General features: G+C 37.8%; 3 protein-coding genes across 8 annotated transcripts; 2 read left to right on the forward strand and 1 right to left on the reverse strand.

The window, feature by feature from the left end:
- Positions 1-1,203: 1,203 nt before the first annotated feature.
- Positions 1,204-2,380, reverse strand: LOC137714614 (3'-5' exonuclease). Its single transcript, XM_068453782.2, has one exon. The coding sequence runs from the start codon at positions 2,250-2,252 to the stop codon at positions 1,446-1,448; it is 807 nt and encodes a 268-aa protein (XP_068309883.2). The 5' UTR covers positions 2,253-2,380; the 3' UTR covers positions 1,204-1,445.
- Positions 2,381-3,486: 1,106 nt separating this feature from the next.
- LOC137714613 (FBD-associated F-box protein At5g27750-like) lies at positions 3,487-9,183 on the forward strand. The gene is made up of 7 exons (XM_088690197.1): positions 3,487-3,552; positions 4,048-4,275; positions 6,164-6,306; positions 6,719-6,777; positions 7,667-8,238; positions 8,358-8,486; positions 8,579-9,183. The coding sequence occupies exons 1-6, from the start codon at positions 3,487-3,489 to the stop codon at positions 8,409-8,411; spliced, it is 1,122 nt and encodes a 373-aa protein (XP_088546323.1). The 3' UTR covers positions 8,412-8,486; positions 8,579-9,183.
- Positions 9,184-18,481: 9,298 nt separating this feature from the next.
- On the forward strand, positions 18,482-21,739 carry LOC148697744 (putative FBD-associated F-box protein At1g55030). 6 transcript variants are annotated; one of them, XM_088690624.1, is made up of 6 exons: positions 18,482-19,649; positions 19,860-20,197; positions 20,390-20,524; positions 20,611-21,048; positions 21,268-21,359; positions 21,551-21,739. In XM_088690624.1, the coding sequence occupies exons 1-4, from the start codon at positions 19,250-19,252 to the stop codon at positions 20,887-20,889; spliced, it is 1,152 nt and encodes a 383-aa protein (XP_088546750.1). In that variant the 5' UTR covers positions 18,482-19,249; the 3' UTR covers positions 20,890-21,048; positions 21,268-21,359; positions 21,551-21,739. The 6 variants fall into 6 exon arrangements, with proteins under 6 accessions (XP_088546750.1, XP_088546749.1, XP_088546746.1 ...); XM_088690623.1 differs by having other exon boundaries at positions 18,483-18,988; positions 19,191-20,197; XM_088690620.1 differs by having other exon boundaries at positions 18,483-20,197; positions 21,259-21,359.
- Positions 21,740-25,609: the final 3,870 nt, after the last annotated feature.

The raw sequence follows: 25,609 nt of genomic DNA on the forward strand, positions 1-25,609 counted from the left end.
AATCATTCAACAACTTTACAACTAGCTAGGGGAATAAAGAGAGTGCAGGGAAATGCCACTAGCAAGATTATGGTGGAGTTTGGGTGGCGACGGTGGTGGTGTGGTAGATTTTCAAAGGATTGTGAAATGTTGTTTTATAATTGGGATTGGATGTCTTTTAATCACATATGTCTGTATTAATGTCATTCATACGAGCTTCATAACCTTTCGGATTTTTTCTTTGATCCGATGCACCATTCCACCGTGTAGAGCGATTTTCACACATGAGGTGCACAGAAAAAGGGGAGGAGTTTTCCCTTCCTTTTCTGTAGAGAGGAAGAGTGGAGGGGTGTGGCCTGCATGCAGACCCATCATATTCAACCCCCTTCAAAACTGGATAGATTGGGGGAATGAAACAAATTAAATCGCAATACAGTTTGATGCAAGTCCGAATTATAAACATGGAAACAAAATGTCGGTGCTCTTACTTCCCGGTGCATGACTACATGAAGCTTACAATTTGAGCTTGCATCAACACGCTTGCAGCATATGATGCATGCGAGCCTAATTTCGGAACATCTTTAACAGCTTAAGTCTTTGAAGCCTACCCAAGATATGTCAAATAAGAACACGCATTGTGCCACAATAATATTAGAAACTGGCTCTTACTGTCAGAAACGAAGGATTAAACAGCAATTCACGGACACCCGCCAACACATCTAATGAGAAAATTGACCAATGCTATCAAGTCTCGGCCAATACGAAATTAAGTTGCAATTCTTCTGGGTGCAGATCTAGACGAAATTCCTAACCAGTCTCATTTTATAACTACAAACAGAGCATTTTGGAGTCCCTTTCAACATATTTGCTCAATAGGATCCAAATCCAGTCGGTCCAAGTAATACCATTCATGCAATCGAACAAGGAGGTGTTCGATTAATTTCCTACTTGCATTGAACAGATTCAAACAGAAACGAACAATATATGTATATACATATGCCAAAGTCAGAAACATCTGATCAAATGAAAAACATAAAGCAATTACTAAACTAGCTCAAAAATTGCAACTAACAAAGCATCACTAGCAAAAGCTTTCCACAATATCGATCCAATCCCTAACTACGACCGATTAAAACCAGCAAGCGATCCAAGTTTCTAAAGTTACCCAACATTGTAAACAATTTCTACTACGCTACTAAACGCATCAAAAGCCTGACATTTCGATTTTCGTCTCTGAGTTTCAACATCTCTATTCCATTCCACAAACTTGCACTGAACAGAGTCAATCAGGAAACAACAATACATGTATATACAGATGCTGAAAAGTTATCCACAATATCGACCGAAGTCCTTAATTATGTTCCATTAAACCAGCGTCCTAATCCAAATTTCTAAAGTTACCCAACATTGTAAACAATTGTACTAAAGCAATAGAATATCAGCAACAATGTCGAATTCCAATCCATCTAAGCACCCCTAAGATTCAATTGCCTAGCAATCTCATATGAAATAAAAGCGTCAACAGCAGCATACTGAATCTGAGCATAAGTAAGCCACTGACTGTCCCACCTGCTCAACGTCACACTCTTCGGCTTCTCCAGCTCCTTCCCCAGCACCGCGCTCGCCAACCGCTTCAACCCGAAGTTCCTCAGCTCCCAAACCCCCAACCTATCCGCTGCTAAACCCCGAAGATCAACAACATTGGCGACGCGTAGCCTGTAGTCTAAAAGCAGCTTCTCGCAATCGCTCTCGATGCCGACGCCGACGAACGTGAAGGCGGGATTGGCGAGGAAAGTGGATAGGGAATGGGGAATCCAATCGGAGTGTAAAACCTGGAATATTAGGCAATTGGGGTCCAAGGAGACGCCGGGCAGCACCGTGCCTGCCGGGATTTGAAGGGAGCCGGGGTAGTTGGGGCCGGTGCAGAGCTGCAGGGTGGCGATCGGGTTGTGGTGGTAGCGGTTGTTGGGGCGCCACTCGACGTCGAGGCCGACAATGCGGTGGTTGGGGTTGGCGGGAGTGACGTTGGAGAGCCACGATTCCACCATGGCTGAGTTGCTGGTGACCATGGTGTGGACTCTGTCGTTGTAAAACGACACGCCGTACACGTTGTGGGTGTCGTACGGTAGCTCGTAGTCCACGATGCTGATTGCCATCCTCCTCTGGGATTGGTCAATGCGAGGGTTGGGTTTTGATAAAGTGGAAAACCGACCCCAAACGGAGCGTTTTGAATTCCAACGGTTATAAATAGACCCGTCGGCTGTCGCATGCATACAATCACTCGCAGGCTGCAGGTATCACCCTCGTCGAGAAAGCCACCGGAGAAAGATATTTCCAATTTTAATTCGCATGTATGATCAACCACATGTACTCCGACGAACGACCACATGTATGACCACTAAGTAAATTTATAAGATATTTCCAATTGTAATTTACATGTAATTAATTGATTAGTATTAGTGTTTGAAATTTCGGCTAAAATCGTCTGATTCTCTCTGACATAACGGTTAAATATCGACAACTACAATGACATGTTTCATTTTAAATTTTCTATCGTTTTCCTCGAATGCAACCTATATCGATATCGATATATAGCTCCTCACATTGGTCCATGAGATTAAAATCGATAAAACTGATTCCTGAGTTTGTCCGTTATCAATCATTTTCATCATTTCGTAAAAAATCTCTGTTACGTAAGGAAAAAATCACATGGTTACCCTCGATTTTTTGCAAATCATTTTGACCAATTGTTTATTATATTGAGGATATTTTTGCTATTTTGGTTCTTATTTAAAAGAGATTTTTCACAAAAAAAAAAAAAAAAAAACCAAAATGAGTGATGGACAAACTCAACACTGCTTATATTGATTTCAAATCAGAGGCTAAAGTGAGGAATTATTTCGTTATGATGGACTAGTTTGGGTAAAATGCCAATTAGAAATAATCAAACAACCTTTCGGTTTTATCCGAATCTTTGGTGGATTCCAGAAATCTTTATTCTTCGATATTTACGTTTGTAACCCCATATATACCAGCACGAAATTTAGATTGTTTGTCACTCGTAATCACATTAAGAATAAGAAATAAAGTAATTAATCCAAACTCGTGAAACTCGTCCAACTAAACTAACTTGAAAGTCAAAGATAAAGCAAAGAGTGTGTGTAAGGTGAGAAAAAAAACCGTGTGCAAAATAAGAGTGTGATATCCACACACCTTATTTTATTTCTCACACATCCTTTTAATTTTCGGTCGTTGAATCGGATGAATTAAAAAAGATCAACGGAAAAAAATTAACAATAATGTGTAATAAGTAATTTGGGATGTGTAGATAGTAAACCTCAATTCAATCACCTCCGTTAAAGGAAAATCGGCCGTTCTGACTTGTGAGCGAAAATATGCCAAATTGTAAAACACTCTAAAATTTGGGTGGGTAATTGTAAAATAGCTTAGTCTGTGTGGTAATTACCACAAAAGTGGAAATTTCATGTGGTAATTGTGCAATTTTCCATGGAAGCAAAGGAGGAAAGAGCTACAGCGCTGCGTTTAAACTTGACGGTTGCAGTTGCAGAGATGGTATGAAAAGGGCAAACCGCCACAATCTCTCCCGGTTTTCTCAGCAACCAATCAGCTTCTTCACCGTTCACCAAAGCTAGCATTTTTCTGGTCCTCTCGTAATTCTTATCAGGTAATTTCTTCCTAACTTTTTGATTTCCTTACCATCTGTTTGGTTACCAAGAAAACTGAGAAAAGTAAATGGAAAGAACTGAAAGTTCAAGTCTGAACTTTGCGTATTTATACTATGTCTGGTGAAATTTTTGTTTCAATCGGTAAAATTTTTACTGGGACAGTGGGATTTGATGTAAAAATTTGCAATTATTGCTGTTATTTACGTTTTAGATTCTGCGTAACAAAACAGAGCATAAATTTAAGATCTTTTAACTTTTAATTTAAGTCTACAGAGACCTCTAGGTTTGAACAATTTCATCTCTTTTCGGTTTCTTTAATTTCTACGTAATTTAAACATACGCATAGATGATATTTTTTGTTTTTTGTGTAATTAGGTCACAGATGAGTTGTTGTTCGGAATCCAAGATTCGAGCCGGAGGTAGAGATAGGGTCAGGAAGTTACCGGATGCAGTTCTTTATCGTATACGTTTGGTTCTTGTACCAAAAGATGCTGTGAGGACTAGCACTTTGTCTACAAGATGGAAGGACATATGGGCCTCTGTTCCCAATCTGAACTTTGACAGTCGAGATTTCTCCTCCTCTACTGGCTTTTCAGAGTTTGTTTATCGTGTGCTTTTCTTTCGGGAATCAACAAGCATTAAAAAAATTCCGTGTTTTTTATTCCCTTGCCGAGGATTTTAGCCAGGATTTCTCTCGTGCTGATGGTTGGATTCGCACTGCCATTAGGCGTAAAGTTGCGGAACTTGATCTTTTGATTGAATCAGATGATGGTGAGATGTTGTTGTTGCCTTTTGAACCTGTGGTGGTCAAAGTGTATGGCTAATATTCCGACGTCTGGTTGTTTCCCATGTTTCAAAGTCCTCCATGTTACATTTCAGTATCCTCAAAATCACTCAGTGGAAGTCCCCCCTGTACTTGAAGATTTGAACTTTGACTGAGATCTTGGAGAAGTATTTAGCTTTGACATCTCTGCACATGAACTGAAGTGGATAAGAATAAGTTTTTAGAACTCCATTTGGTCTTTCAAGCTACAAAGCTTCAAAAATTTCATCTCAACGAGGACCTTTTGTCAAAATATATCCTGGAGGATACAAAACCCCTAGTCAAAGCCAAGATTTTTGTCAATTGGAGGTACCAAGACGATGAACAATATGCATTTTGTAACCATATGCATAAGCTTCTGGCCGGAATTTCCACTGCCAAATATCTGTATTTTTAGGGTCATATTTTTAAGGTAAGCATATCCTAACTTGTTCTGTGCATTACATATTGTCATTATGTATGATAGATTGAAAGAAACTTACTACTACGGTTTTGGTATGGAAAGGAAATAATAAAGATGCTTAATGCCACCTGCATGAAAAGATTTTCGCTTGCATTATGGCAGGTACCAAACATAGCTTTATAACTGAAGTCTTTTTCCCCTTTTGGAAACTATGATTCCAAATAGCATATTATGCATGACCAAATGTTTCATATTCACACGAATTTCTGTTTGATTAATGCTTTATATTTCACGAAGGAGTTTTGTTTACTTGAGAAAATTGATACTGCTTGCTCCTGTCTGCTGCTTCTGGTTGAAACACCTAATAGAGTCGCTCAAGAGTACACCTGGTCTAGAATGTCTTGTCTTAGAAAATGAGTATTATAATCAGCCCACATCCAATGAAGAATGCTTAGGCGTAATGCTTGAAGAAATCTGATATATATATCTTCGGATATATATCCGTACAGCTTAATTGGAGTGCATCAGAATTTCTACCTTCTTGTTTGTTATCACACCTCAAAACTGTCGCTATAAGGGCAGTCAAGGCACGAGTAGATGAGATTGAAGTAGCAAAGTATTTGCTTAAGAATGGTGAAGTCTTGAAGAAGATGACTTTTCATGCTCCTGAATTTGGATTAACAAAGAGAAGGTATACGAGCAAATTTTAATGTTTTGAAAGGGGTTCTAAGACGTTTCAAGTTGAATTTATCAAAGTGACACTGTTGGCTTTATAAGGGTTTTTATCTAGGAATTTAATTTTAGCTTTGTTGATGTTTGAAATGGAAACAATGGATGCTTCGTTGAAGATGATCTTTTAGCATGAGTCTGTTGTCAAGGGTGAACATAAATATGCAGTCTCTCTGTTTTTCGTTGCATAAATTCTTCATATACTGTAGAATTAAAATTGCTTAGGACTTGGAGAGGGGTCATGTGTGAATCTCAGGCTCTATGCAATGTTTAAAGTGAAGAATTTGGTCCTGTTGGTCTGGTGTAGCGCAAAGTGGCTCACTTTATGGATGCACATGATTTTCTGAATTTTTATTATTTCAGTATGAATAGGATTGCTTATTTTCTTCCTGCTATTGAGCAAAAAACGATAGAGGGGCTCAATAAACAAGGAAAATTTACATCTATAGAATATTTCTAACAAAAATGGACAACTTATGAATTCTAATAAATACAAAATAGAACTGAGTGGACGGAACCCTAAAGTGTTCCGGGTATAAATAGATCTTTATTGACTCCTCAACCCCCTCAAACTTTCCGCCGGACAAAACTGAAAACCTGAAGATCAAAATTTTGATCCCCAATTGGCACTCGCACCTCGTTAAGACAACGAATCGAAGGTCTTACAAGCCTCTACAAGAGCAAAGGTGAGCAATAATTGCAACCCTTAGTCTTATTTTGAAACCCCTTTCCTTTTCCTTTGTGGTTTGTCAAAATGAAATGCATGTTTGGAATGTAATCTTTTTATTTCAATTATCAGCTGAAAAGAATCACTGATTGCGAGAAATCCAGGGTAACAGGCATATCATCTTATATATAAGATTCCAACTAGGAAAAAGCTTCTTCATCCCAAATTACTGCATCAGAACAATTCAAATTTCATTGCATGTTTTGCAAGCTCTCATCCAATTTCTGCATGTTTTAGGGAGGTGGTGGTGCAAAGGGGAAGGGCCATTTCCACCATAACTTCCCCCTTGTCATTACTCATTATGTTGTTTAATTTGTTTTAGTACCAAGTCAAATGTGTGTTCTGTTTTGTGCTTCACTCTCATACTTCAGAGCGGTGACAACCAATTCATATTTTCCCCGGGCCATCACAGCAGCTCAGCTCTTACCAGGTATAATATTTTGACTACCTTACCGTTCCCATCTGTTTGGTACCCAAAACTGCCAAATTAATAGAGGAGTAGATAAATTTAAGTCTTACCGTTTCTGTTGATTGTCTCTAGGAAAAGAAGAATCTTTATTTTGTTGATTCTATTTCCTCATTGAATAAAGCATCCAGAACAATGTTGTGGTATCGAATATTTTCTTCTTGGATCTGTTTGTTTCCATTAAGTAATAAAAATTTCTTGGCAAAGTGGAATTTCATGGGTGGAATATATCTGTAAATTCATGGGTGGAATTTCATGGGTGGAATATATCTGTAAATTTCTTGGCAATGTTGTGGTATTCGAAGACATTATGGTTAAATGCAGTGTTATTGCCGCCATTATTTGTAAATTCTTGATATGAAATTTCAAAATATATTATACTAAAATGTTGGTGCATTTACTTCCCCATTAGATTCTAGTAACCATATGCAGAGCTTAAATAAAGATTTTATTTGTTTACTTTTTTTCAATTTTAACTGAAGGGTACAAATGAGTTCGAGGCCAATGCATCAAGGAGTTAGTGATAGGATAAGTGAATTACCAAATGATGTTCTTTGTCGCACACTTTCGTTTCTTCCAACGAAGTATGCTGTGAGGACCACTGTTTTGTCGAAGAAATTGAAGAACATATGGACTTCCGTACCCAATCTATACTTTTGTGACAATGACTACCCTGATGTTAATGCCTTTATGGCATTTGTGGATCGTGTACTTGACTCTCATGACTTATTACGCATCCAAAAATTCTGTCTTCATTCTTCCTGCTTTGACGTCGAACCGTCTATTCTTAATCGTTGGATATGCACTGCAATTAGACACAATGTTCGTGAACTTGATCTTTTTGTTCACTCAGATGCAGAAGATTATTTTGAATTGCCTCAGACCCTTTTCACGAGCAAAAACCTAGAAGTTTTGAAGGTGCAATTCAATTTTATTGCCAATCCTCCTGCCTCAAAGTGTTTCCCAAGTCTCAAGTCCCTCTGTGTTGTAATTCAGCATCCTGAAAGTATCTCAGTGAAGATGCTTTTTTCTTACCTTCCTGTACTTGAAGATTTGGAAATACAGGGATACCTTGAATATTATGATGTGGATGTCAACGTCTCAGCACCAAAACTGAGGAAATTAGTAATAAATTTAGCGTATGGAAATGCTTATGGTGGCAATGATCATAAGTTATGTGTTAATGCTCCAAAATTTGAATCCCTTGACGTCAAGCTGGATAGCTTGTCAAAGATTTTATTGTTAATCAATGCAAATTCCGTCGTCAAGGCAAATGTTGACCTCCTGTACGAAGAACTGTCCAATGGTGAATCTGCAGATGTGGAATATAGTCTCCAGCATAAAATGCAGGCTGATCGTGCCATTAATATTCTGAAAAATATCTCCAACGTGAAGTACCTGTCTCTTTCAATTCATAATTTGGAGGTATGTTATCTTTGACTTGTTTCGTTATGTTATATTTGGGACAGAAATATGTGTAGCAAATGTTCAATTCTTGCATGAATATCTTTTGTGATCTTTACTTTGATCCTATTTTGATGTAGGGTGATTTGCCTGCTTTTGACAATTTGAACCAATTGAACCTGGTTTTTTTATGATTGCGGTTACTGGGGATTTCTAATAAAGTTACTCAGTAAATCACCTGACCACAACATCTCGTCTTTGAACACAAGGTAAGATGTACTTCCACTTATGCTACTGTTTCAATAACATGGTAGCCTTTTGGTTTCTCATGCTTTCATTCTTTCTTTTGAACACCTTTTAGGATTGTAGCATATGCGATGAAGTAGACTTCCGGCAAGTACTTAATCCACCAAAGTTTGCGCCGCTTTCTCTGATGGTGCACCTCAAAACAATCACTGTAAACGGATTCAAGGGAAGGCGGGAAGAGGTGCAAGTGGTAAAGTATTTGTTAGAGAACGGGACCTTTCTACAAAAGATGTTCATTTCTATTAAAGCGATTCCAGGTCATCTATTTGACAACTTATACAGGGAAGTTTTACAGTTTCCAAAGGTGTTCGATTGTCAAGTTGAAATGCGATTGTGGGTTTCAGAACTGAATTATTATCCAGTGTGTTTCTAGGATTCGGGAAAGAAAAAACAATCCTCTTTCGTTTTAGAAGGTGATCGGGCGTTTGCGGTTTGTTTTTCTGTGCTATATTTTCTTGTATCAACTTTCGATAGGTTCTTCAGACTCTCTGGGAATTCGACTGTGGACTTGCCTACGGTGATGATGATGATAGAAGGGGCAATATATAATACTGTTTTGCAGACGTTGCCATTTTCTTGAACAGTTGTTAATCTTGCATCTTTGTAATGCCGTTTTTCTCCATTGTTAACATCCAAGGATAAGGGGACAATATTTTTACACTCATTTTGAGCCATTAGATTTTGTAACATTCATGGTTAATGATTACGAGTGATAAGAGAATGAGCTAAACATCACAATGAGTTAGCCATAATATTTTGGTTCGAATTTGCCTTCGGTGAGAGTTGAATCTAAAGGCTCTTACTTACAAGATAAATATCATTAGACTGGAGCACTAAGCTACAAATTTAGGTCAATTGTAGAGTTAAATATAATTCTTGTATTTCCTCAGAGTGCAAATCCTACTTTAAACTCTAGACATATTCTAACTCATCTAACTTTAGACATGGCACTAAAGTCATACATGACCTCAATTTTTCCGGTGCATTGATTTAACTTTAAAATTTTCGACTGATTCGAGATAATCTAATAATCAATTTTACTTCAGATATTTTATTTCATCTTCGGTTGAAGGTAAATGTAACTTTTGGCCTCACCAAAATTCTCTCGTGATCGTGGACCTAATTATTTTCTTTTGTTGTGAAATCGATGGTGTGTGTAGTGGAATAAATGAAACAAGACACAAAGTTTAGGATATTCCTCTACAATCAGTATGACTGGAGTATGTCATCGGCGCAGCGGCGGTGCTTTCATTATAATTTAGAATAATAAGAGTACAAAGATAACTCTCTATATTCTCTCCTCTCTTTTTTTTCTCTCTGCCGTGAGCCTTGTGGCTTCTCTCTATTTCTTTTGTGTTGTGTGGGGTGTTGTATTTATACAGAAAGTGTGAGCAGTGAAAAACAAGCTTCGGCAGCTTCCTAGAAAAAATAAATGTGGAAGACAGCCCTTATTCCCACTTGTAGTTTAATGGATTAGTGGCCAGCATGGACATCCACCATATTTATAACATTCCCCCTCGGATGACCATAAGTCTTCGATTGACTCGTTAAAATCTTGATTTGTTTTGGATGCTCCCCTTGATTTCAAATCCTTTAGACTGATGTTCCACCCCCCCCCCCCCCCACCAAAAGATGATGTACCTTTTTCACTTACCTTTTCTGTAGTTTCGGGATTGGTGAAGTACAATACAAACCATATAATGGGAGTCCTTCCAAGTCTCTGAGTGATGAGAGTTGCCGAAAGAGGTGTTTTACTTGTTGTTGACTTTCCACAAGCTTGGTCTTGAACTGGGCTGGAGGGTTTCTTAAAGGGTCGACAAGGCTTGGTCTTGAATGAAACGGACCACTAACGGTTTCACGTGGTGGATGATCTTCTAAAACATCATTTTTCAGCAACTCATCCATGTTTGGCAGCTTCAGTGTAAAGAGTCAACATTATGTCAACTGTTTTGAGGTATTTGTTGAGGAAATTCGTGACCTAGCAACAGTTGAAGATGAATATTCGAGAGCGATGCTAGGTAAGCAATTAAACAAAGGTTCTAGGCAATTAGTTCCAGATGGAAGTTTGATTTCAAGTTCTGCCTGATTGTTTTCTTTCTCCTTGTCTTGCAAGTAAGAGCAAGGGTAAAGGAAAAGACAGAGAAAAAGCATGATATGAGATACTCTTGCTTTTGATCCTAATGATATGAAATACTTTGCTCTTGAAGAAAATAGTAGAAGATTTTGATACTAATGCAAAAACTTCTCGATCAAAACTACTTTTTTGCTGAGGAAACGAGTTGAGCATTTTAGGATCTTGGTTGAAGAGGTATTCTCGGAGAGGAGGAAAGCTGAGTATTTCAAGATGCTTTGTTAAAGATGCATTCTCGGAGAAGAGGAAGAGTTAGGCATTCTTGCAAGTCTGCCTTGTCATGAAGGACGGAAGTCGACACATATAGGGATTTCCCAATAGCAAGTAATGGTGTTGTTGGGACCATTTCCTTTACGCTTGTTGGCAACAGTGGTGTAGTTAGAGCAGTAAAATTCACGTGTTTCAACTTTGTCAGAGATTTCTGACAAAGTTGCAACTTGCAAGTGATATCCGAAAAGCTGAGATTGCGTTTAAAAAGTGTCAATGAACTTTATTCAGGAAAATCCGACTTTTGAAATTTGGAGAATGGTGCCTCTTCGATTTTTGAACAAATAGCCCTACTGCCTCTCGTTTTATAAAGATATCAATTTTGCTCAAAAACACTTAGAGAGTTGCTGTTTGTAGAAATTTCCCTTTTTTGCATTTCTGAGATTTCAATTTGTCTGACCTCATTTTCTTTTATCATTACTGAAAATGGCTTGCCCATCTGACCATTGTTTTAATTTGAATATTATGGAAGATGCAGACATTTATCCTCAAGACAATGTAGGGCACCTATCTTTCTTATCATCTAATGGTCCTCTTATAGTTGGGGACTCTATGATGAAGAATAACATAACCGCTATAGTGGTAGCTAGGAATCTTCTCACTCCTAAGGATAATAGCATGCTTTCAAAACGGTATAATGAATTGGCTATTTAAGACTCTCTGCTTTAAGCGTTCGGTGTGCGGGTTCTATATCCAACATGGGCCAACGTCTACTTGCTCGAACTCGCCAAGTTGAAACATGAATGGCTAAAGTGGAAAGTCTTAGACAAGAAATTAGAGGGCTCAAGCACGAGAATGAAGAGTTGCACATGCTTGCAAATAATTACTCAACAAGCATGAAAAGAAAGCTTGACCAGCTGCAGAAATCTGAAAGTCGGATCCTAACTGAACATCAAAGGTTCATGGCTTTATTCCAAAGACACTCATTGTCTCAGTCGTTTGGAGTTCCACCAAGTACTGAGACTCCAAATGATCAACCTCTGGTGCTTCTTTTTTCTGGAGTTTCGCCAAGTACTGAGGCGTCTCATGATCAATCTCAAGTGCTTCCCCCTTCTGAGGTTCTGTCAAGTACTATGACTTCACAAGAGCAACCTTAGTGAAGGCTCCTGTAACAACCCGTCCCACTTTTATAGGAACAAATGGGGTATTTTCGTGAAATTTCACGTTGGGCTAGATCTTCTTCTTTTAAAATTGGTTTTTGGGTTTTAATTGGTGAGCCCAAGGGGCCCACCCCCTATTTTGTCCCCCGGTTCCCTTCCCTTTTCTTTTATTTTTCTGAAAAGTCTCTCTCTTCTCTCTCTTTCTCCCTTTGTGATCTCTCTCTTTTCTCTCGAAACCCTCTCACCCTTCGATCAACCCACATATGCAACCGTGCCCACACCTTATTAACGACGACAACATCATCATCATCACCACGTTAGCTCTCTCTTTCTTCGTCTCTGTGGAGCACAGAGAAACTCCGGCGAGTTCCTCGTCCTTCCATTTTGGGTAAGCCTCAAAATACTCCAAATGCTTTTCTTTTCATCCCTATAATTCTTTTCTAACCCCGTGGTTGTGTTTTGGATGTCAAACCATGAAGAAACCATCTCGGAGACATTTCCCCAGTTTTTTGGGGAGCACCGCCCTTTTCGAGGCAATTTCCGGCCAAATCACGGCTAGTTAGTAGGCGTGCAAGGTATCAATCTCTTCGTCTCGTCGAGTACTACAACGTTCCATTTTGTTTCACCCAATTTCGTTGAGTATTGAAGAAGTTATATCCATTTGAATCTTACCCAGTTTTCGGCGGGCAGCCGTGGCTTCTAAGCCGTTTTCTGGCCAACTCCGACCACGATGACACGAACCAAGGATATATCTCGATTCCTTACTTTCGGGGCTTCAATTTGATATATTAAATGACATGTTTTGGTTGAATTTTGAGCTCCATCGGAGCTCGGGAACTTTCCAGCCGAATTTCGGCCTTCTCCTTCCTTTGGGTTAGGCGACCCATGTTCTGAACTCAGACCGGGCTATCAAGCCCAGATCCTTTTGAACCAGGCCCTTTGGGTCGTACCAAACCTAGGGCCTTAGGCCCGTTATCCTTTTAAATCCAACCCAATTACCCAAGCCCAAGCCCATTTCTTTTTAGTTTGTTTTATTTTTATTCTTGTTTAAATTAAAGGCCTTTGGGCCGTTTCCTTTAGCGCCTTCAGCCCGTAAACCCTAAACCCATTTATTTAAACCCTAAAACCCATTAGACCCAAACCCTTTAGGCCCAACCCGGTCCAACCCAAAACCTTTGACCTGGATTCGTTGACTTTGACCCGGTCTGACCGTTGACTTTTTGGGTTTTCGTGCAGGACCCCTCCTAAGCTAATTTCGACGTCCTATACCCGTTTCTGATGTCCGTTTTCCCAAAATAAATCGTTTGAGTAAGGTTTGACTAAATGTACCCTTTATGTGTTTAGGGGGAATTAATTGTGACGTTTCTGTCTTCACTAGTTGTGTGGCTCTTCGGTAGCTAAGTACTGTCAGTGGACCCCTTCTAAAAATGCATGTTTTAATGGTAGAAATGCATACATGGAAAAACATGATTTCACAATTATGTTTTATGAAACGCTTTGAGATAACATGCTTATTGAGGCTAGTTTGAATTATTACTACTTTTCCTATAACCCATGTTCTTATAGAATATCTGATGGATGATGATATGATATTTAGAATATGTTTAGAACACCTCTTTATAGTATAGATGATTGATGACTTTATACTATAAAGTTGCTTTTCAATATATGTATGTTCACTGGTTTTGTACTTACCTAGTAATCATTTCCGCTACGGGATGTAGGGATAGATCTGATCCGTCCCGGGTGACGGTTTGGTGTTGGCATAGGGCCTGAAGTGTGTTTTCTCTGGCTATTTAGCACAGGGACGGGGATCCGACATAGGGGCTGAAGTGTATTTTTCTCTGACTGTTTGCTCAGAGATGGGGAGCCGGTATGAGGCCTGGGGATTATCGGACAATCACTAGTGACTATTATATATACAAGTTATGATTTGAGACATTGCACGGCATGCTAGGTTTCGGAAAACCTATGTTTATCATAATATATGTGTTTTCATAAAACCTGGGGGTTAGTACGTTGATAACTGTTTTATATATATATATATATATCAATTTGGTCCACTGATGTTTGTTTTGCGCCCCTTCAAGACTTAGAATCGAGGCATACAATCTCGGCGTCCAAGCACTTCCGCATTGGCATCTTCGAGTCCTCTTGGTGTAAGACTCATTCCTTTATTTCATTCAATTTTATATTATTTCTTTTAGTGTTCTAGTTAGTTGCATACTCTGAACATGTTCCTTAAATGCATATTCATTATTCTTTTATATTTATAAGCTTTATTTATCTCTTGTTTTCAGCATTTGCACTAAATAAATGGCTTTTGTCACTTTCGAGTATCGGCCAGCACGTGCCTATCTTGGTATTTGGGGAATATCGGGATCGGGGCGTGTCAACTCCCCTCTATTTTTTTTTCTTTTTTTTTTCTTTTGTAGTTGTAACTCATGTGTATGCACCTGTTTGTAATTTCCTAGAGATATCAATAAATAAACTTCATTTTATTCCAATACCTATATGTTGGTATTGTGCCTCACATGAAATGCTTCATCTTATTCATTGTATTGTGCTAAATATAATAAAGCATATAGTTCACTAAGATATAGTATTTCTAGGCCAAATATCAGTTCATCTTTTCCTTCACGAAGATGAATGATCCTTCTTAGTGTCTAAATATCGATTAATTATTTGAGTATTCAACTCATGATCTTTAATCCATATTGTTTTTTAATATCATAAACGTCATGGATAAGATTCGTGTTGGCATATTATTTGATCTGCAGCTCGTGACAATATTTTTTTCAACACTTTATAATCTTTCTAGACTCTTCAGGAATCTCAATCTAATATCATCAACTTTTGCAAAAGATTTAGTATGTTGCAACAATATCATAATGATAGTACTCACTAAGGTAATTTATATCATCCATTGGTATTGAGTACATAATTTATGTTTTACCCTTCCAAGGCTTACTTCAAGCAATTTGAATCCTTTAGGGATTTTCTACACTTCATGACACATTCTTTTTTGAAATTTATACAGAGCAACTTGCTTCCATGTATACTTGAGGGATTTACTTGTGGAAATATGTTTCAGGCATATATATAATTCTCCACTAAAATGAACAAGTTTCACAATGAGAAATCATGTTTCCAGGAGTGTATTACAATTTCAGGTTTTAACTAGGAACCTTGTGTCATGTCAAGTTAGTGTCTTTCACTGTATTACAAATGCTCATATGTAACCTTTTGGGTTCAACATCATTTGGCAATTTATATATATATGTCAATTTTCCCACGTTCTTACAAAATTGTAATGGAATTGCCTTTCTCTATTTTGGCCAATAATTTTTTCTTTCATTGACGAAAAAGAACGAGACTCAATATCGACACAACTCATTGATGAATTTAGTAGCTACTTCTAAAAACCAAAATTACCATTGGTTATCATCAATCCATGATCCCATATTCTCATCCGCATGCGCATGCATAAAAAGCTTTTTATTTATTTGGATATCCATTGCCTCTTCAAGGGCATTATACTATCTCTTTTAGGATAGTCATAGTTTAGAGAATGCGAATCATAACCTCCTCTTGATCATTATAGAGATTGTATTTTAATCTCCACTTCGGGAGTTGAGTCATTGGAACCTATACGTCTATCATGCATCATGCATGAGACATCAAAATTCTCATGTCCGCGGATTGTTCTTTTGGGACGTGTATCCATGCGGCGACTGTTATGCTTCCGGCATGCAATAGTTGTGCTTCGGGAATGCAATAGTTTAATCGTTCCATTTTCTTCCTTTTTCGAAAGACTGAATCATTTGAGTATGAGGGTCTACTACTCTTCATGCGTGCAACAGATAAATCATTTGCTGCCACATTATTTTGTCTAATAGGGACATAAATTCTTGTAGGCACATTTACAACTAGTAGATGTTGTTTTATCACTTTTGTTGCATCATTGAATGCACCTAGCATTTGATTGGCAATATTTTGAAGATGAACAATTATTCTCACTTTATTTTCACATTGATTGCTTCGTGAATCAAAATAAGACAAGGTGGGTACATCCCCGTCAATTCTTGTCGTTCTTCTAGAACAACCTTTTGTCCCCCTAATGGCGGAAAAACTATCTTATCAAAGTGATAATCCGCAAACTGAGCGGTAAACATATTCCCAGTCAAGGTTCCAAATATCGAATGATAGATGGTGAATCAAATCCAATATAAATTCTTAGTCTGCATTGAGGCCTCATGTTAGTACGTTGTGGCAGAATAATATGCACATCGATAACATAACCAAAAAATTCGTAAAATGTAATGTTTGGCTAGTGCCCAAACATGAGTTGTACTAAGAAGTATTGATGGTTGGCAAAAGGTCTCAACCAAACTAATAATGCATCATGTAAAATGGCAAGTCCCCATGTAAAAACTGACAATTTCATTTTCATGAATAGAGCGCGGTTAATCAATTTCATCCACTTAATAAATGCTTCTGCTAAACCATTTTTAGTATGAACATGAGAAACTTTTGGTCCTTATTTAATAATTTGTAGACTGAGACTCTTATGGCCATCATTTTAATTTAATTGAGGAACTGCTACTTTCTTAGTTGATTCAAAAACTTCAGGTTCTGATTAGATTAAAAAACTTCGGGTCCTATGCATATACTCATCAAAACAAAATGTAGTATACTAAATAAATTAAAGCAGTAGGCTGTAATTCCAGCTATGGTAAATAAATTGTTTTAAAGTAAATAAAGTTTGTGACAAGGACTTTAATTCAGCACCATTTACACAAATAAATCAAAGCTTAAAACAAAGGGTAATAATTCAACCCACTGTAAATAAATTGCTTTTAATAAATAGAACTTGTGATAGGATTTTAAATCAACACTATTCACATAAATAAAGCAATAATAAAAGGGTGATGATTAAGTTTTCATCATTTTTTTTTCTTTTCAGATGGTGCAACACCATCCAAAAGCTTTTTTTTATATATTATTATTTTGTCGGCTCCTAATCCGTAATCTCCTTTTTATTATTGTTATTATTATTATTATTATTATTATTATTATTTCTTATTCATTCACATGGTGCCGTGCACCATCCCATAACCTTTTTTTTTTTTTTGGGTAAATTACAGTTTATCACCTTGGGTTTGAGATCTATTGCAACCTTATACAACATCTTCAAAACATTTCACTTTCAACCTCACAAACCATTTTATTTCAAAATAATACCTCCGTTACATTTTCCATCAATTGGTCCGTTAAGAGCTGACGTGGTTGTCACATTTGTGCCACGTGGTTGAACACTTAATAAAAATTTTAAAATATTAAAATAATTAATTATTAAATAAAAAACCTAGAAAATCCATTCCCCCGACCTCTCTGCAACTCCCACCCTCTCTTCCTCCATCTCCACCTCCCTACCATGGCCAATCCACCCCAACCCTACCATTGACCCAAAAGCATATCAACACAAAATCCATGCCTCCCTTTCCATTTCCACCCATTCATCCACCCACCACCGCCATAAACCGCCCAAAAAACACCACCATGTCGATGTCGACGTCCATGGATTCCTCCAATTAAGCAACCTGTAGAATTTTTCTTCACCAAAACCCCAAAAGGGACAACAGATCTCACACCTTCGTCCATCTACATCAACCACCCAAAACCAAAAAACCCTAATTTTTCAAAACCCGCCCCTAATTTTTCAAAACCCCGCCGTCCAATTGAAAGGGCAAAGGAAGATTTCACAAAAATCTTACCTTGCCAAAGAGTCTGGAACTCTGACTATTGAAGATGTCCGATTGCTAAAGGGGTGGGTGATGGGAAAAGAGGGTGCTCGGGGAAGATGAGGCAAGCTGAGCCTAGACGGTGCACAGTGGACGGAGATTAAACCTGGCATCCTTGCTGAAGAACAAGAGAATGGAGGAGAGGGAAAACGTGGGATGAGGGGTTGCGGGGGAGGTGGGGGTGGGGTGGGATGGTGTGGGGGCGGAGGAGAGGGAGTGGGTCGAGGGGGGGAATAGTTTTTGGGTTTGATTAGGATTTTTTATTTTTATTTTTTATAAATAGGATAAATATTTTAATATTTTAAATGCATAAATTTTTTTTTCAATGTGACACAAATTTGGTAGCCATGTCAGCACAAATGTGGATCTCATATTTGCCATGTCATCACTTAACAATTTACTTAACATATTTTCTAATGAATGTATGAAATTGAAATAAAATAATAACTAAATGTATGAAATTAAAATGTTTTAAAGATGTGGTAAGGAATTGAAATTAACCCCAAACTTGAAGGAGGTAAAATGTAATTTATCTTTTTTTCTTTTTTTCTTTTCTACATGGTGCCGATGCATCATCAGAAACCTTTATCCTTTCCTCCTTTTTTTTTATTTTTTCTTTATTTGTCCGTCTCTCCCAATCTCGAACCCAGGCCAGCTAGGTTGTTGTGGAGATCGCACAAATCCAATCCAGAAAGTAGGAGCAGTGAAAAACAAGATTCGGCAACTTCCTAGAAAAAGGAAATGTGGAAGACAACCCTTATTCCCAAAGCTTAGTGGATTGGTGGCCAGCGTGGACATCCACCATATTTATAACATCTTTTCCATTTTCATCACCTTTTCAAACAAACAAATACAAAAGGATTTAAATGAAAAAATAGATAAAAATAAATAAACACCCAGGCGGAACCCAATTTCGCAGCCGCCGCCTCCTGCCGAAGTTAACTAGCACCACGGCCACCGCCACCGCCATTGAATTCGGAGGAGTCCGATTCATTCAGCAAGGAGAGAGACAGAGAGAGATGGCGATGAAAGATGAGTTCATGGGGCAAATTGGCGGCAACCTAATACTTGAGGGGGTAAACAGTAGTTGAGAGTTGCAGAGAGAAAGTGGTGGTACGTTCCAGAGCTATCACTGAAGATCAGATCAGATCAGCTCTTAACAGGTGCAGTAATTACATTGCGACTTCCTTAATTACGAAGTTACCATTACATTACCATCTGTTTGGTTACCAAGAAAATATTTCAAGTCCTATCATTTCTGCTCTTGGCTAGAGAAAGATGTAATCTTGAGTAGATAATCTTTAGTGGGGTTGATTGTTTCGTTTCCCTGATCGAATACAGTTATACTTGAACCTTTTCATCTAGGATCTGTTTGTTTCCATAAAGCAAGCGTTGAAGATAGGATTGGTGAATTACCATTACCAATGGGTTCGATATCAGACCATCAAGCAAGCGTTGAAGACAGGATCAGTGAATTACCTGATACGATCCTTTGTCACGTTCTTTCTTTCCTTGAAACGGTACATGCTGTCAGAACCACCGTTTTGTCTACGAGATGGAACAACATATGGACTAAAGTTCCTAATCTACACTTTGATTATTATCCAATTTTCTCTCCTAAATATGAAGATGAAGATGCAGATGCATGTCGCAATCATTTTATGACTTTCGTTGATCGTGTACTTTTCTTTCGTGACTCATCAAAAATCCAAAACTTCACTCTCAGCTGTATCGATGAATCTGATTTCACTCGAATTGATGGTTGGCTTTGCACTGCCACCAGGCGTAATGTTGTTAAACTTGATTTTGGTCTTCTTCATATTCGTAAGTATGACCGCAGGGTTACTTTTTCGTTTCCTCAAAGCCTTTTCAATTGCAAAACATTGGAGGTTTTGAAGCTTTCTTCAAACTGTACTACTTACTATCCTCCTACATCAGGGTGTTTTCCAAGTCTCAAATTCCTCCATTTTACACTTTATAATTCTCATGATACCTCTGTCGGACAGCTCATTTCTTGTTGCCCTCTACTTGAAGGGTTGACTATTGATGGACTTGTTGGCACTCGTGAAGATTCTGTGGATGTTCATTTCAACATTTCTGCTTCTAAATTGAAGACTTTGACAATAAGTGCTTGTCCCACAACTCCGTACAATGTTTTAATTAATGCTCCAAATCTGAAAAGCATTAATCTTAGCCATAATACTGTGGCCTATTACTCTTTCGAGAATGTAAGCTCTCTTGTCAATGCCAATATTGTTCTCGAAGCCTGTCAAGAAAAGGAACGAAGTACTGTCTTTGCCAATCGTGTCATTGCGCTTATGGGAGCAATTTCCAATGTTAAACATCTTTCTCTTTCAGGCGAATGTGCAAAAGTAAGTATACCCTGACTCATGTTCCTTTACACTATGCTTGTAGAGTTGTGTACCTTGCTTGATATCGGTCTTAGTGTTTTTTCTTCCCTAAACATACTTGGTGTTGTCATACGCCTTTATGATTTGAAATAGTAGGCGAAATAAATTTCTGAATGCGTTTATGTTTGATCAATGTTTATATATTTCATGAAGGGTTGTTGTCATCAATACTTCCTCCAAGAATACTTCCTCCCAGGGGAGTTGGTTCTGCAGGATTGCTGTTTCTGGGATTTGCTACCAGCAGTGCTCCAGATATCACATAATCTACAACATCTTGTCTTGGAAGATGTGAGTATGATTGATGTGTTTACACTCTGTGTGTTTTATGCCAACTTGCACCTGTTAAAGTTTTTCATTTTGTGAATAACTGTCAGAGCACCGAATTTAGGTCAAGGTTCCCAGAGCATCAGTGGTATCCACCAGAATGTGTGCCTGTTTGTTTGTTTCGGCTGAAGACTATCTCCATACGGAGATTCCAGGGACGACATGTTGAAATGGCAGTGGCAAAGTATTTATTGAAGAATTGTAAAGTTTTGAGTAAAATGGCAATATGTGCAGGTCATGGGATTACAGAAGAGAAGAAGTTACACCAGGAATTTGCCATGTTTGAAAGGGGCTCAACGACTTGTGAAGTTGAAATCATTGAAGCGTAATTTGGTTTCTTCAAGCACTTTATATTCAAAGTGCATTTGAGATTTGGCACAAATCCATTTTCGAGTTTGTAACGGCATGAACTATTGTGAAAGAAGATAAGTGAAGCGCTTTGATTTTTGCAGATGCTTGTTTACGGTTGTGTAGATTCCTTATCAAGGGTGAGTTGCAGATATTTGCGGCTTTAAGCTTTTTTCAGTTGCTTTGCTTTTCATATTTTTCCGGCAATGCAATGCAATTGAACAGGAAAGGAAGTATGATTCTAATTTGATAGCACAGTTGTTTCAGGTAGCATGATGTTCTTTTACTTTGCTGTTCAATTGCATTGCCTTGATGCGCTCATTAAGAATGATTCTAATTTGATAGCACAGTTGTTTCAGGTAGCATGATGTTCTTTTACTTTGCTGTTCAATTGCATTGCCTTGATGAGCTCATTAAGAATGATTCTAATTTGATAGCACAGTTGTTTCAGGTAGCATGATGTTCTTTTACTTCAATTTATTTTTCTGGTTTTTAGCAGATGCTATCTTTCTTAGAAATTAATGTTTTGTACATCTTGGTTGCTAGTAATGATAGTTTAGCTGCTCTTTTTAGTTGCGTATTTTGTTCGCTATAATTTGGTATATAACAATGTATGTTTCTTGTCTCATGGCCATTTTTCAGAGGTTGGAGCAGGGGCTGAAAGTTGTTTGCGTGTTTAAGGGTTGGTTGGCTTGCGAGGAACTCAAATGTAATGATATTTGTTACATTTTTAGATTCTTAGATTTGGTTGAGTTCATTTTTATGGGAAAAAAAAATGTATTAGGAATTGTTTTCATTATCAGTATGATTAATTTTTTACCGGTGGTATTACTATTTGATTTTATTTTGTAATATTTGTATTTTTTTTAATGCTTAACCTATTGGGCACAATAACAAAACTATGCTAACATGGTTCGGAAAAATCATTTGACACGTGTCAAAACTGAGGCACCAAAAAACCTTTATTTGTGCTTCTCTTTGAGCACGAAAGACAATATTGTGTCTTATGATCAAAGGGCACGTCAATAGAGAGCACACATAATATTTAGTTATTATTGTTTTGAACAAATGATATTATCATACTAAGGATGAGAGGATGAGCTTAATCTCACAATAGGCTAGAAATAATATGGTTCAAATTTGCTGGAGTGTTGCTATTGTTAAAGAACACATGTATTGGTGTCCTTAAGTCTCACAGGGCACAATTAACTTTGTGTGTGTACTGGTCATTTTTCTTGTAGTGTAAAAGTTTGAAAATATTTCCAGTGTACGTTGTAGCATAGTTTCCTGAGGTGAGAAGAAAATTCCAATGCCTGTCAGATTTTGGTTTATCAATCTTCTGAGGTGAGAAGTTTGGAAGCGGAGGTCAATGATCCTCTCAAGGCAAACTTGTGGGACAAAGAAAATATTGATTAAGACTAATGGTTAACATACAAACATTATAATCAGAACCCTTTTATTATAATTTATACAAAAAAATTCATTTAATTTTGAACACCGTTTAGTCATTCATATGAATCTAACAAATATATGGTTTATTATGAGGATTATATTGTATATCAAAAGCGTTGATTGGTTTGATACGCATGAATGACTAATTGATCTTCCAATTGAACATTTTTTGCATAGACTATCTTTAGATGTTTAAAAAGAGAATGAACGATTCTGATTACGATTTTTTTTAATTTATTATTATTAAGGGGAGGGGGTAGGGTTTGTCACATCCCCGCCTGGGCCCCCACCACATTTCGGGCTCGACTCCATCGTAGCACGATATTGTCCGCTTTGGGCCCTGACCACACCTTCACGATTTTGTTTTTGGGAACTCACACAAGAACTTCCTAGTGGGTCAACCATCCTGAGAATGCTCTCACGTGAACTCGCTTATCTTCGGAGTTCCTACGGAACCCGAAGCCATTGAGCTCCCAAAAGGCCCTGTGCTAGGTAGAGCTGAGAGTATACATATAAGGCTTACATGATCCATTTCCCTGAGCGATGTGGGATGTTACAACCCACCCCCTTAGGGGCTCGACATCCTCGTCGGCACACTGGCACCGAACGACAGAGTGGCTATGATACCAAATTGTCACATCTCGACCCAGGCCCCCACCACCCGGGCTCGATTCCACCGTAACACAATATTGTCCGCTTTGGGCCCCGACCACGCTCTCACGGTTTTGTTTCTGGGAACTCACACGAGAACTTTCCAGTGGGTCACTCATCCTAGGAATGCTCTCGCGCGAACTTGCTTAACTTCAGAGTTCCTATGGAACCCGAAGTCAATGAGCTCCCAAAAAGCCTCGTGCTAGGTAGAGATGTGAATATACATATAAGGCTTACAGGATCCACTTCCTGGGCGATGTGAGATGTTACATGAAACTACTACAATAATTAAGGAAGTAATAGTTTTGAACCCGAGACCCATGAATTTCTATTATGATGTTTGTACGGCGGAGATGCGTTAATCTCAAGTTATGGGACAAGTCGATTCTCATGGGAGGGACACAAGTATTTTCTTACAGTAAGGGGTGAAGAATAATTGGTATCGAACATACCATCCACGATATTCTAAACTTAGACCTGTCACTTGTAACCAAGTGAAATAGAATAATACTTTACCATAATACTAAGTGGCAAAAAGGGAAAATTAAAAACAACGAAATTCTCTCATGCGGACTCTAATAGTGTTTTCTTTATAGGTGAGGGCGAGTGATGGGTTAATCGGCTATACACAATTGACACCTAAGACCATCTCCAATCCTTGGGTTAAAACCTAAAAATTTTAGCCTAGGAAATTTAAGTTTTAACTCAAAAACAAATTTTTTACTCCAACCCTTCTGGGTTAAAATTTTAGCCCTAGATTATTAAAGAATGAATTTAGGCTTTTTTTCTTTTTCTTAAAGTAACTTTTTTAAAAGAAAAAAATTATGTAGACTATCCTAATTTAATTTTATGAACATTTTAACCTAAAAATATTTAGATTCCAACAAATATTAAAAAATCACTAATTGACATTATGAAAGTCGTGAAATACTATGAAAGAATATGAAATACATAAAAGAATTTTTTTTTTTTAAATTACTTTAGCTGTTAGATTTAAATCTGAACCGTTAGATTTTTTTTTTTTTTTTTAACTGTTGGATTTCATCAAATTAAATCTTAATTGTTGGATTCAATGAATTTATAAATATAAAACTAAAAAAATATACATATATGATGGGTCAGCCCCCCATTAACTTAGGAGGAATCTTGAGCTACATTTTGCCCATAAATGAGTTTTGAGTTTTAACTCATATTTGCCCCAAAGGTTGGAGCAAGTTGGGATAAGTTTAAAATCTAAATTTTGAGTTTTGCTTTAGGGTTGGAATAGGTCATCGTCATTGGGGTTTGCATAAGTTTTTTCATGGCTATTTGTTGTGTACGTGGGGTTTTTCCCAAAGTAAAACCATTGGCAGAGGGTAGATCTAAGATATTTCATTTTGTACAAGACGATATGTATTAAAAAGTTTAACACTACTTTAATCTAATTTAGAGAAATGAGATTTGAATTTGAGTGACATGGGACGGGCCAATTATCTTGAAGTTCTATGAGTTGATTGGGCTTCAATTATGAGCTTGTGAGGAACTAAACATACGCAACAGAATATTGTAAAGACAATTGCATTGATAACAGACGGGATGCATTAACCAAAAAGCTACTAGATGACTAGTGGCTACCACCCATCGATGAATTCCAAAGGACCTTTATGCATAGGATAGGACTACGACCCCTTTGGTATTAAGGTTTATTTTGATTGGAGCATGTGTACAAATACAACTCAATAGCCAAAGACAATAATAAACTTGGACAAAATATTTCAAAAAAAAAAAAAAAAAAATAGAAATTGTGCATCTGCAAAGAACCCTAGGGAGGAGACAGCGATTGGGATGATGATGACAAACTACCAAACACACACAAATTGAAGTAAATTTGGCCAATTGTGGTGGATTTACGAGGAATTGAGAGCCACCACTCAATCAAAGCGAAGAAATGATGGAAAAGTCCATGGCAGATGATGGGCATGTGGGCATTGCCAGACCACTCATCCACATCTCTTACACATTCATAGATAAGCTTGTGCCCTTTTTACATGACAAAAGACTCCATCTTTCACTTGTTTTTCGAGGAACCCACCTTTTTGGGGGACCAGTTAGTGGCTTCATCACATCAGTTTGTTCTTTTAGAGATCCTGAAGACTCACAGAGACATTTTAGTCTTTACCTGACCACTATCGTATGATTTATCAACGTCGGGGGTTTAATTTGTGCTTAGGGAGGGAGCAAGGTCGTGTCCTCTGTTTTTCCTTCCTCCACCACCATTGTGAATCTGTCTAGATGATAACTCTCTCTCTCCCACTCCACCCAAACCATCCTGTCATTGTCAGTTAACCGACATGATCAGTTTTAGACCCGGCTTGATTGGTTTTGGTTAGCAATTTTAGCTCGAAATAGTAGGTTGGTTAGGTTTCAGTTTTGGCTCCAAACTGACCCAGCACAACCCGCTACACCCCTAGTCTTGAGCATGTTCTACGAAAATGTATACCAAACCAACCCATATGCAATTTATGTGGGAGGGTGGCAATCTTTAATGTTTCGGGCCAGTTTAATATCATTGAAATTGCATTGCATGCCCTGTAAGGATAAACGCCTTTACAACCATCT

This window comes from Pyrus communis, chromosome 3 (assembly GCF_041283825.1).
Source record: "Pyrus communis isolate YQ-2024b chromosome 3, ASM4128382v1, whole genome shotgun sequence".
In the NCBI taxonomy this organism is placed as follows: Eukaryota; Viridiplantae; Streptophyta; class Magnoliopsida; order Rosales; family Rosaceae; genus Pyrus; species Pyrus communis.

Bases quoted from the DNA above. Each gene is read 5' to 3' on its own strand.
- LOC137714614 (XM_068453782.2), bottom strand. From the start codon at position 2,252: ATGCATGCGACAGCCGACGGGTCTATTTATAACCGTTGGAATTCAAAA.
- LOC137714613 (XM_088690197.1), top strand. From the start codon at position 3,487: ATGGAAGCAAAGGAGGAAAGAGCTACAGCGCTGCGTTTAAACTTGACG. The intron at 4,276-6,163 runs GTGCTTTTCTTT...GGGTATAAATAG, and splicing joins TTTCAGAGTTTGTTTATCGT to ATCTTTATTGACTCCTCAAC. The intron at 6,778-7,666 runs GTATAATATTTT...TTGTTCACTCAG, and splicing joins AGCAGCTCAGCTCTTACCAG to ATGCAGAAGATTATTTTGAA.
- LOC148697744 (XM_088690620.1), top strand. From the start codon at position 19,250: ATGGGTTCGATATCAGACCATCAAGCAAGCGTTGAAGACAGGATCAGT. The intron at 20,198-20,389 runs GTAAGTATACCC...TATTTCATGAAG, and splicing joins TTTCAGGCGAATGTGCAAAA to GGTTGTTGTCATCAATACTT. The intron at 20,525-20,610 runs GTGAGTATGATT...AATAACTGTCAG, and splicing joins AACATCTTGTCTTGGAAGAT to AGCACCGAATTTAGGTCAAG.